Source organism: Pangasianodon hypophthalmus, chromosome 4, assembly GCF_027358585.1.
Source record: "Pangasianodon hypophthalmus isolate fPanHyp1 chromosome 4, fPanHyp1.pri, whole genome shotgun sequence".
Lineage (NCBI taxonomy): Eukaryota > Metazoa > Chordata > Actinopteri > Siluriformes > Pangasiidae > Pangasianodon > Pangasianodon hypophthalmus.
The window spans coordinates 20,020,495-20,033,280 of NC_069713.1; the positions used below are offsets into that span (position 1 = coordinate 20,020,495).

The window sequence follows — 12,786 nt, forward strand, 5'->3', positions numbered from 1 at the left end:
ATAGACTAACCCAATAACCAGATATTAGAAGATATTAGAAGCCTAAAACCATAAAGTAATGGTAAACCAGGTAAAAAGATTCAGCCTTAAAGAAAGAGTGAGGGGCTTTTGAATCGTTCGTGCTGGTGAATCGATTCTCCCAGTCGAGTCACTTTAAGGAGTCGTTCGTTTATCCTAACTATTAATATGTTCTTACTCTCACACGCGCTCTCTCTCTCTCTCTCTCTCTCTCTCTCTCTCTCTCTCTCTCACTCACTGCGAGCTGCTGAATTCTCTGCACTTTCCGAGCTGCTGCAATGGCAACTGAAATTTTTACTAAGCAGAAAACCATCGATCTGAGAAAGAAACACATTGGGTAAGGAATAAGCTGTTACTTTTCTGGAGTACATTATGCTGTGTGGAGGTTTAGACAGAGCGCACGAGCCAAAACCAGTGTTCCCACATAGATCAGTGACTGCTACTATATATATATATATATATATATATATATATATATATATATATATATATGTATATATATATATATAAGCTTTCTTTAATTTAATAATCTCTAACTTTAATATATACCTTTTAGTTCTTCTTTCTAATTGTTTCAATTCTAATTTCTGTGTCACTAGTTAGAAAGTAGGTTGGTATTGATGCAGCCTACTTCATTAGGATAAAAGTTCTGTCTCTTCTGTTTAGTCCCTCCTGCAAGGTTTTCTTCAGCCATGACCCTATCAAGATCGTCCGAGCCAGGGGTCAGTACATGTACAATGAAAAAGGCGAGCAGTACCTGGACTGCATCAACAATGTCGCCCATGGTACGCATGCAAGGCATTGCACTTATTTTGTCCTGCATGCTCTGTGATATATTATAGCCATTTCCACCGTCCTGGTTAGTAATATAAGCAAAGAACAGGAGCATGTGTACAAGAAGTAGCCAACGAGAAAGTTTAAATCGGGTAGAAGATGGGGAATTAAAAACTCTTTGTGTGTATTCTTTATTTCTAATGACTCAAGCAACTTGTCTTTTTATTACTGGTGGAAATATCACCCTGAATCTTTAGGTTTTGTTGTTTTATTCCTTAGTGGGTCACAGCCACCCAGAAGTCGTCCATGCTGGAGCGAAGCAGATGGAGCTCTTGAACACTAACTCCCGCTTCCTCCATGACAACCTCGTCCAATACGCACAACGTCTCCAAGCCACGCTGCCTGAACAGCTCTCAGTCTGCTACTTTACCAACTCAGGGTACGTCTGTTCACCTGCCTTGCAGAAGTATCATGCGATTGTGTTATGAGAAAGCAGCTCTTCGACATGCTGAATATCCATTCCTCACATATGGTCAGGAAGCACTTAGGTAGCTTTTCTCAGGAGACAAGAAACAGATCTTGTTTGCTCATTTCTCCTTATATAACCTGCGAATGTTCTGTGAATCTGTTTGTTGTGTATTGTTGTCATAGATCAATGTTCAGAGTACATATATGTACAAGCAATGCAGTTTTCAATTCGAAAATGACTTTGGCCACAGAAATTCTAATCATTCAGGGTTCAAGTATCAGCCACTTGCTATAACATATACATGTGCTGGGTGAGATCAAAAGACCAGACAGTGTTCTTACAAAAATAGACTTGTGCAACGAGAGACCAAACAAAATGCTGTGCCAGCCAATCACTGGACCTGTGCATTAAGGCTCTGAGACAGCTAAACACGGTACTGTAAACATGTGCAGGTCATACAGTAGAGAAGACGACTCTATCCAATAAATCTTAGACGATTTGTATGTTTCTCCCCATCTTGATTCCAGAAACCTTGAACCAATACAATTTTCATGTGCAATCCAGGACTGTTTAATAAACTGACTGGCTCCAATCAGTATGTTTAGGAACTAGGCTAAAGATGCATAACTAGCAACATTAAATCACTACTTTTTTATTTAATTATAATCAAAAATATTGTATTAAATGCAGTAAAAATTAGTAATAGTCTGATGAGATTCATCACTGACACCCTGGTATACAGGGCTAAGATTACATTTTAGATGAGTTAAGGTGGTTATAGAGTAGCACAGTTGAGTGTCTAACAGGAGGTAAATGGATTACTGTAAAAAAAGTATTTAGCAATCTAGGTTTTTTTTTTTCATGACTCATTGAAAAGTGTGGAAAACTTTCAAAATGGCTTGTGCAGTCATAGGACTAAGAAATCTTTAAGGACTTTTCACACCAGAGGCAATAATCGCTTGCCCCCCATTGATTTTCAATAAGAGGAGAGTGAACGATTTTCATTCTGTCAGCCTGTCATGTGAAAAGCTCTTAATGCCAATGCTGAATATTCAGTATCTCTGAAGACTGGAAGATTGGACCTTACAATTACAGTGGATATATAAAATCTACACACTCCTGTTAAAATGGCAGGTTTTTGTGATGTAAAAAAATGAAATCAAGATAAATCATGTCAGAAAATGTTCTACATTATTTGTGAAATTGCAACCTATAAGTTAAAGTGAAAAACAATAAGAATCATTTTAGGAGAAAAAGTGAAAAATAAAAATGTACAATAACCTGGTTGCATAAGTGTGCACACCCCTAGATTAATACTTAGTTGAAGTACCTTTAGATTTGTCAAGCTGAAAGGTGAAATTCCTCTTCATCTTAAGTGTTTTAGCAGAAGCCTTAAGGTTTTGTGCCAATCCATTACACCTTATTCCACAGGGCTTTGACAGATTGGATGTATTTTTTTTTTTTTTTGCAGTCTTTAGCTGGGCTTGGATGTTTTTTTTGGTTAAAAAAGGCTTCCGTCTTGCCACCCTACCCTAGCCCAGACATATGAAGAATTCGGGAGATTGTTGTCACATGTAGGGAGTAACCAGTACTTGCAAGAAATTGCTGCAGTTCTTTTAATGTTGCCGTAGGTCTCTTGGCAGCCTTCCTGACCAGTTTAATTTTAGAGGGACGTCGTGTTCTTAGTAATATCACTCTCGTGCCATATTTTCTCCACTTGTTGATTATTGTCTTTACAGTGTTCCATGGTATATCCAATGCCTTGGAAGTTTTTTGTAACCCTCTCCTGATATTTTTTAACAATGAGATCCCGTACCTGCTTTGTAATCTCTTTGCGCCACATGGCTTTTCCAGTTGGATGTTACCAAGAAGATGTCAGGAAAATCCTCTAGGAAGAGCTGTACTTTATTTGGGGTTAATCAGTCACTTTAACTGATGGCAGGTGTACACTAATTAGTATTTAACATGAGTTTGAATGTGAGTGGTTGATTCTGAACACTGTTCCCAATTATAAAAGGGTGCGCACACTTATGCAAGCTGGGTATTGGTTTTTTGTTTTTCTGGGTATTTTTTTGTTTTTTTTTTGTTTCCCTAAAACATTTCTGGCTGTTTGTCACTTGATTTTTATATGTTGCAATTTCACAATAAATGTGAAAAATGGATCTGACATGGTTTAACTTAGTTTAATTTTTTTTTACATCACAAAAACCTACCAATTTAACAGGGATGTGTAGACTTTTTTATATCCACTGTAGTTGTATTGGCTGTAAGACAAATCCTTTTATAAGAAGTACATAATGTCTGGGGTTAAAGTTAATAAATTAAAAGAAAATGAACTAATGTTGTTTTGTTGAAAAGAACAGATCTTCAGGTCTGACTGAAAGACAGATTTTAATTATTTTCATGATGACTCAGTATCTAAAATGACTTCTTGCCCCTTGACCTTTAGCTCTGAGGCCAATGACCTGGCCTTAAGATTGGCTTGGCAGTACACTGGCCACAAAGACATCATCACATTGGACAAGTAAGTCAATACTACAGTCCACGTCTGTCTGTTTTCCCTCTACATACGCAAAGAGTAACCAGGTTCGTAGAAGTGCTGAGCTGTCAGCTTACACATTAACTCCACCAAGTGTCGTCTGTCTGCTGGTGGACACAGACAAGCTGTGTCAGCTATTAGTCATAATGATATGTAATGATAGTTTCACATATTGTATCCATAAACCACTCTGGCAGGCCATTAGTACTTATATGTGAAACATAACCTTGAAACTAGGTTTTAAATTTTTTACCCAGGTGTGAAAAAGCTATCACTAGATCATTAGCTGATTATTATAGATTATTAGCTGCTTGCTTTCAGCTTGGTACACTTAAAATCAAATTATTAGAGTTATTTCATGACATGCTCATGTTCACTGTGCTCTTCCTGCAGTGCTTATCATGGTCATGTGTCATCACTTATTGATATCAGTCCCTACAAGTTTCACCAGCTGGGACAGTGTGAGCAAAGCCAACATGTACATGTGGTGAGTGCTGAAAAAACCTTCAACCCAATGAAAAACACAAACCTGCACGTACATCCACACCTATACATATTCGCCAACTCACTAATCTACTCACCCTCAATTGACCTTTTGCTCTTTTCCTGATCTTGCGTGACTCAGGTTCAGTATACTGTTTACTACTATGTTATTAGAGGATCCACATGTTCCAGCTTTATATCTCGGCAAAATCAGGAGGAGATAACCATGGGTGCATGGGAGCATTTTCCATTCACTACTACAGTATACTTCAACACATTCAAATGAGTGTGTTAACAAAATGAATTAGTACCTCAGACTGATTGTGGTTTATGCTATTATCAGTATTTTTTGGATTTTCTATACAACACCTGTCTCTAGCAGGTTCACAGAGAGATCAGAATGTTACCAAAAAAAAAGTGAAAACAAGGGTTTCATGTAGAACAAGGGTTTCATGTTCTTAATGGATTCTACATGAAACCCTTGAAACATGAACCCTACATGAAACCTTATATAGGTTGTAAATAAAAAGGCTGGGCATTATCACAATAGAATATCAAAATGGTTATAAAATGTTACAACACAATTTTCTGAGATATTGTGGGTATTTTGATTATTTTTTAATAACAATTACAAACTCTGATTGGAAGCAGCAGCTTAGATATAAAAATGTACTGAAACTTTAAAGTTGTTCATTTTTTCAGTGTTAAATAATTTATTTTTGTACATATAATATAAAGTTACATAAAAGTATCCCTGAACTCAGTTATAACAGGGTTTGTAACTATTTTGCAGGCAGTTTGTTAGCAAACCTATTGTGATGCATATCATGTATAGTAGAAGCTTTTTAAAGCATTTACTATAACCAGTGTATATTTTTTTATATAAAATTTTTTTTTTATATATTTTTGGAGAAATTAAATAATTTATTTTTGTACATATTTTGTGGACTTAAGTGAAATTAATTTTTATTCACTGTCTTTTTATTTATATTCCAGAATGTCCCACTGACAGTTTTAATCTATTTTAATAGAAACTTTTTTTTAAAAATAAAACTATATATTCAGTACCCTATAAAATTATCTCTTTGCCTCTTTTGTTTTTCCTAAAAGAACTGCCCTTTGTCTCAAACTGCTGCTTTCATAAAAGTTGGCAAAGTTGGCAAAATTCTGTGTTGATAACTTTAAAAATATTTCCCATTTCCATAAACCATTGTTTCATTAGGCTCCAAGTCCAGACACATATAGAGGGAAATACAGGGAAGACCACGCAGACCCTGCTACTGCTTATGCAGATGAAGTTAAAGACATCATTGAAAAAGCTCATGCAAAAGGACACAAGGTATAGTCAACAATACATTACCGCATGACTTTTTTTTTATCAAATAGTATAAAAGAGTAACTTAAATACAAAAAATATGTGATCAAATTCAATAAACTAATGGATTATGGATTACTTCATGGATTAATTGAAGGTGAATACTGCTTGAATGGTCTTTCACATCCTCAAACAGTGGTTTTCTATGACGTCTCTCCAGTTCCTCATCATTAGTTGACTTCATCCTTTTCCCTTTCTCCACTTTTCTCTTTGTGCCTTCTTTCCAGGTTGTACAAAGCCTTAAGATCTCACTGATTTGCACATGGTCAAATTTCCCTTAACCCTCTATTATATTAAATGTCTGTTCCTTCAGACAGACATATCTGATAAGTGAGATCCAGACTTCTCATGATGGAATGAAGACAGAGGTGAAGGGACGGAGCGCTCACATAAAGAGAAATAGATTGGGTGTTTATTCCTGGATTCTGAAAGAAGTGCCCTCTGTACATGATGACTTCTTTAAATGTCTTTTTCCTGCTCTTTAAACTTTAAACTGGCTCTTGGGTTTAGCCAGATGGCTCCTGAAAGGAACACACATTATTAGATGGGGTATGCAACCTCTTTGCACTTGTTGCAGTTGGGGTTTGGGGTCTTACATGGTCTTCTCTTGTGTAGATTGCTGCTTTCATTGCTGAATCACTGCAGAGTTGTGGAGGACAGGTCATTCCTCCAGTGGGCTACTTCCAGAAAGTGGCACAGTATGTACCAGCAGTCAAACAGTTAAAGTGTGTTTAATTAGCAAAATATAAAAATGTGTTGCTGACTCACTTCAGGTCAAATGCAAATTGTATTTATTTTCTTTTGAATTGCTACTCTTGGCTGCTCTCTATTCTATATTATAGTGAGGATGATTGCTAGATCCATTGCTGGCTATGTTATCATTTTGTCATCTGGCTTTTCTAAAGTAATAATCTTCTTGACCCATTTCTGCGCTGAGTGCATATTAAAGAAAAAGTCCACCCTGAAACACATTAAATATGTTTATATTGAAATATTCGGGGTGTGATCAGGCGATTCTGGTGTTATTTTCATTATTCGTGTAAGAAGTTAGCAGTTGTGTGCTGACAGCTCAGGGGGACATTGTGAGCACAGTTACTCTGGTTTTTAATAGGAGAAAAAATTTCTACAATCTCAAACATAACTGATCACAGTCAGGTTTCACTATTAGCTCCTAAAACCAATAGAGCAAGATCTTCTTTTTTCTTACTCACTATTTTTCAGTGACATTCAATGTCATATTAATGAGAAATCCAATATAGCAGTAGTGGAGATAGAAAAGGTTGAGTTCCAGTTTCCAGAATGCTGAGTTATGATAGAGACTCGGTTCGGTGAGTTAGCCATCCGGGAGATGAAAAGCATGATGGCACTGTTGGCAGTATTAGCGGATGACGTGAGAGATGTGAAGAGACTAAAGGAATAAAGCGCTGTTGCATCGGTCTCTTTAGGTAGAGACGAAGGCGAGACCTAATTCCCACTCACACCACTGTCAGCAAGTAGTTGAACGGCATTGTGGGTAATAGGAAACCGTTAACCAAAGTGAAAATAGACCAACATATCGATGAAAGAAATTTAAACTAAAAGAAGCAATTCAGTATTTCTTTACAAAATAAATAGGCAAGTCATTCAGGATGGAGTTTTTTTAGTATGAATGTATATGTATATACAGTTTATACAATTCGTACTGTATACCATGTGTGTGTGTGCACAAATACAACTCTGCATTTGTGTGTGTATACAACACAATCCACAGACACGTCAGAAATGCTGGGGGCGTCTTCATTGCTGATGAGGTTCAAGTCGGCTTTGGAAGGGTAGGCTCCCATTTCTGGGCTTTCCAGCTGCAAGGGGAAGACTTTATACCTGACATTGTCACTATGGGCAAACCGATTGGGAATGGACATCCAATGTCCTGTGTAGTGACCACCAGAGCGGTAGCTGAAGGCTTCATGTCATCTGGAATGGAGTACTTTAACACAGTGAGAACCAGAGCTACACTTTTAATCATTTTCACTGGTAGAATGACACTTTATAACAAGGAGATATGAAAATGGTGCTTTCATAATGTTCTTAATTTTATCGAATGGACAATGTTAACCTGACTGAAGAATGTCTGTTTATGTATGCTTCAGTTTGGTGGTAATCCTGTATCCTGTGCTATTGGGCTAGCTGTACTGGATGTGATTGAGAAAGAGGATCTCCAAGGCAATGCCCTGCGAGTAGGGAAATACCTGACGGACTTACTGGAGAAACTGAAAGAGAGACATCCCTTAGTGGGAGACGTCAGGTCTTTTTAAAATGCTTTCTTCTTATCGCTTTCAGGCTGTTGTTCGTATTTTTCAAATTCATTTTTTTTATTTTGATATACATCTCAATAAATAACTGATTAATTGTGAAACTTTCAGCAACTTTACCAACATAGCTATATAAAATCTAGTTTAACTTAATATCAAAACTGAACTGTGCGCGTTAATACTGTCTACGCCATAAAAATCACAAAAGATTTCACCTCCTTCTATTCTAAGGAGTGCCAGGTCTGAGAGCGGCATTGTTACATAGTTTTAAAGTCAAATGTAAAAGCATGAAAAATGAAGGCTGTGTGTTTTTCAGAGGTTGTGGCCTTTTTGTTGGGGTGGAGCTGGTGAAAGATCGGCTTAAAAGAACCCCTGCAACAGCTGAAGCTCAGGATGTCATATACAGGTGAAAACCTTTGACAGTTACCTAAACACCCTACAGCAAGGGTCATCAATCTTACCTGCAAAGGGTCAGTGTGGCTGCAGGTTTCATTTCAACCAAAAAGAAGCCACAACTTGATTCCACCTGTTTTAACGGTTCATCTTTGCTCTCAAACAATTATCATGTGTGTGTCCAACAAGTGGCCACGCTCGCCCTTTGCAGATAAGATTGATAATCCCTTCCCTAAAGACTTTATTTCTGCTCAGATTCACCAATCAAAAGTGATATAGTACAGAAATATCACCTCTGAATGGAGATGATGGACATTCTGGCCTTCCCACAGACTGAAGGATCAGCGGGTTTTATTAAGTGCAGATGGACCACACCGTAACGTCCTGAAGTTTAAACCACCCCTGTGCTTCTCCAGAGAGGATGCTGACTTGGCAGTTGGAAAAATTGAGCAGATTCTAACAGGTAACGATGGTAGACAAATATATATTGTTTATGTTTTGTAGTTTACAACTTGATACTCCTGTTTAATGCTTTTATGTTTTTACTTTAAGACCTTGAGAATGTTTTGGGCCTCCATATATCTGACAACACAGACACGGTAAATGCACAAAGCAAGCGCAAGGTAAGTTGGAGTCAAAGTTAAAGGAAAGTTGTTTTTTTTTTAAAGAAAAATAACCTACACAGCAATCTTCCATATCATCTGTAGCAGTACCAGTATTATCTAACTGTAGCAGACATAGTAGCCATTTTGAAGTATTTGATGGAAAAATAATATAAAAAGTGATATTTTGAATTGTCAGCTAGATGCACTAATAAATTCATTGAATTTTCATTCGTCCCCAGGAGTCAGGCGAGGAAAATGGCCATGATATTCATTCAGGTGGCATCAGTGGCAAACATCACATAATTAAGACTAACAAAAGACGAAGAACATAACAAACCTTGTTCTTCTTTTAACATTATATTATATATCTGTCCAAAGTCCAGCCTCAGGGCCAAATGCATCCTGTGGCTTCTCTCTTAAAATGTACGATAGGTGGCCTGCTAGCCAACACATAGTGGCCAACAAATTTTTATTGAGTGTTAACACAGTAAGCTAAATTGCAAGAGCCTTTTTTTTCTCTGACTACACTTACAAATTAATTTACTGAATGATATTTAGTCATGGGTACACACAAAAAGTGCAAAGTTAACAATGAGAAGGAGCGATTTCAAAAGAGCTGGAAACGAGAATACTTTTTCACAGAGAGCCATAGCAAATGTGTGTACCTCATATGTCTGAGACTGTTGCAGTAATTAAGGAATTTAATATGATGAGAGATTATTAAACAAATCATGAGCAATGCAAAAAATATTCAGAGGATGGGAGGGCAGAGAAACTGAAGCAGCTGAAAGCTATCCTGGCAGACGCAACATCTTGTCAGAGCAAATAGGGCACAGAACATTACTAGAGATAATGAATAGCAATGCTTCCAACCACTAAGCATGGAAAACCTGTCATGAATTCTTGAGAGAGTCCTTAACTCAAGCAGTCAGTGTCATTTGTCCTAATAAGAAGCATGAATTTATGAATATTATCTTGCGTGTCACAACTACAGCTGTCAGGTTATATCATACTGCAGTTATTCCACTAAAATTAAATTCACTATATTGGAGCTTTAAAATAATATTTTAGTGACCAGCCCTCAGATATTTTGATGTGGGGAGTCTAATCTGGCCCCTTATATATTAGTTATACATTAACATTATATATGAAACTTATGGATCAAGATCAATCTTTTGATAATTATTTCCATATTTTAATGGATTTATAACGTGCCTCATGATCTAAAAGTAAAGGGGGTGTTATTTTGTATATAATTGCTCACAATTTTTCTTTTTGTCAGGGAGTGTAAGTGGTGCTAACTATTTATAATATTTAATGATGCCATATTAAAACGTAACATCAGGGGGAAATGAGATTCCAAACCATGTTGAACTTAGAGGGTTTTCAATCATGTACAGTATTCTAAGTGCAAGAGTATCTTTAACCACATTTTCTAAAAATAAAATTCATACATAATGTGTCATGTAAAGATTGAATCGGGTGCCTAAATCAGCATCAAGCTGTAATGATGAACGTGTAGTTTTGCATTTCTACACAAATTTTTTAAAAAACAGGAAATAGGAGGGACAAAGTGCTAAAAAGCAATGCAATCAGTCGTGCAAAGTTCACACTGTTCTTTTACATGCAAACATTACACTGATGTATTAGGCAAGCGTGCTCCTCCGCATGCACTCGCTGAACACAGCCGCTGGTGCGTAAGCTGTTGACATGAGCACACACTGAAGTGAGTGCATTCTGCCACTTTCAGCATGCCCTCATATGATCAGAACAGCTTGTGAAACACTGGCCTGTCCAACTGTAATGGAGTGGAAAAGACCTTAAAATGTCCTGCATGGAGGCCACTCATGGTTGCACTTGGTTATCACAAAATATTAGTAAAACCATTTCCTATATTTTAGATTATTATATTCTAATTTTGTGCAAAATATAAATGTGATATGACAGGTAAAGTATTTAGTGATATTTTGTAGCGATTAAGTTTAAAAAAAATAAAAATAAAAAATCTCAAATATAGGCAAATGTATCTACTGTAATATTTCTGATGACATTACTGTAAAAGCAGTATAAGAGTAGGCCATTACTAGTCATTTTGAAAGTGTCTTATTCTCTTAGTAGATACATTTTCCAATTTGTTTAAAGCATTTATCTTTAGAATATAAGCAAAACTATCTGCAATCATCTTCCATGAGTGCCTGATGCAAGTATCACACTGAAAAGCCATATGGTGGTGTTAAATCACAGAGCTTTTGATTCTGGGTGATCCACAGAATAAACTGCCATGATCTTAGTGGTGCATTAGAAAAGGAGGTCTAACAACACTGGCTGTACCACTGTGTTCTCAGCACACATTAACAAAAGAGTGTGGCGTATATGAAACTGTTCCCTACTACAGATCCTGTAATGCTAAATGTCTCCCTCTAGTGTTTGAGGGAAGCGCAGCATTTTATAACATAGAAAACTGCAAAATGTCAAAAGCACTTGTTATGGTAAGAAATGTGATTTGAAAAGTCAACCAAATGACAAATTAATATACTGCATTAGTACACCCTAGTTCATATAAACACTCTTATTCAAATTCTGTGCGATCAAATCTGTGTAAAATATTCTACCGTTGGCATTTAACACCGTTTTATACAATCAAACTAACGTCTGGTTGGAGACCGTCAACATTTGACTGACAACATATTTGCCGATATATAGTGATTCTCATTACGTGTAATCACTCACTCACTTTCAGTAACCATTTATCCTGATCAGGGTCGCAGTGGATCTGGAGCCTATCCCAGGAACACTGTCTATGAGACACCCTGGACAGGACGCCAGTCCATTGCAGGGCACCACCCACCACACACACACACACACACACACACACACACACACACACACACACACACACACACACACTTATTGACACCTAGGAGCAATTTATCTTAGTCAATCCAACTACTGGCATGCATTGGGAGGTGGGAGGAAACCGAGGAACCCAGAGGAAACCCACAGAGACACTGTGAGAACATGCACAGGAACTCCACAGACACAGTAACCCTACATCAAGATCGAACCCGGTACCCTGGAGTTGTGATGACGCAACGCTGCACCACAACAATGCTCGAATAAAAACTCTGCTTGTTTACAGTGGTTTACAATCCCAAATGTTTTGTTTTTTGTTTTGTTTTTTTGAGTGAGGAAGCAACGCTAGCAACTATGCCACCGCACCACCCCATATCATCATTAGGAATAAGAAGAAATTGTCGGATGCCAAATTTTTTACACTACACCCTTTAAAATTAGTTTCAGTGAAATTCGTTTCAGGCAAATTACTTGGATGTAAATTAGTGTGTATCATAGGCATACAAAATTTAAATACGGAACTAGATGAGGTCCGATTACTACATTGCCGAATCTGATTTAGTAACTGTGCTCAAATTGCTGCTAATTTTGATGTCATGTGATGATTTTGCTGAATCAGTAATAGAAGTTTGGAAGTCATTGTAGCCCACAGGAGGCATGTCTCTGTCCATATATGAAAATGAGAGCTCAGAAAGGGTGTACCTTGAAGCTCATACATGGGAATGTGAGCACTTGTTTCGAATTGAAAGAAGGAATGTGCTTGTGTTCATAAATTTTCTTAGACAGTTAATATTTGCTAATCCAAGTTTCTGAAAGTCATATTAGTAAATATCATAATCGTCACTGCTAACACTTGACAGGATATCTCAGAAACCTTTTACCTGAGTGCAGTCATAAAATGAGTTATAAGGTTTCATTACTACTCAGACATGCTCGGAGTTCACGTTTGGGCTCAAAGACCCACCTCTTGAACCTGCACAACTTTC

General features: G+C 37.2%; 1 protein-coding gene across 3 annotated transcripts; it reads left to right on the forward strand.

The window, feature by feature from the left end:
• The first annotated feature begins 195 nt into the window (after nucleotides 1–195).
• Nucleotides 196–10,418, forward strand: etnppl (ethanolamine-phosphate phospho-lyase). Of its 3 annotated transcripts, XM_026937227.3 has the most exons (13): nucleotides 196–355; nucleotides 685–803; nucleotides 1,072–1,231; nucleotides 3,711–3,785; nucleotides 4,194–4,287; nucleotides 5,506–5,622; nucleotides 6,274–6,356; nucleotides 7,409–7,634; nucleotides 7,788–7,942; nucleotides 8,266–8,355; nucleotides 8,675–8,805; nucleotides 8,895–8,965; nucleotides 9,187–10,418. In XM_026937227.3, exons 1-13 carry the CDS (start codon nucleotides 297–299, stop codon nucleotides 9,277–9,279), a joined length of 1,473 nt encoding a protein of 490 aa, XP_026793028.1. In that variant the 5' UTR covers nucleotides 196–296; the 3' UTR covers nucleotides 9,280–10,418. The 3 variants fall into 3 exon arrangements, with proteins under 3 accessions (XP_026793028.1, XP_053089342.1, XP_053089341.1); XM_053233366.1 differs by lacking the exons at nucleotides 196–355; nucleotides 685–803 and adding an exon at nucleotides 954–972; XM_053233367.1 differs by lacking the exons at nucleotides 8,895–8,965; nucleotides 9,187–10,418 and having other exon boundaries at nucleotides 8,598–8,718.
• The last annotated feature ends 2,368 nt before the right edge of the window (nucleotides 10,419–12,786 follow it).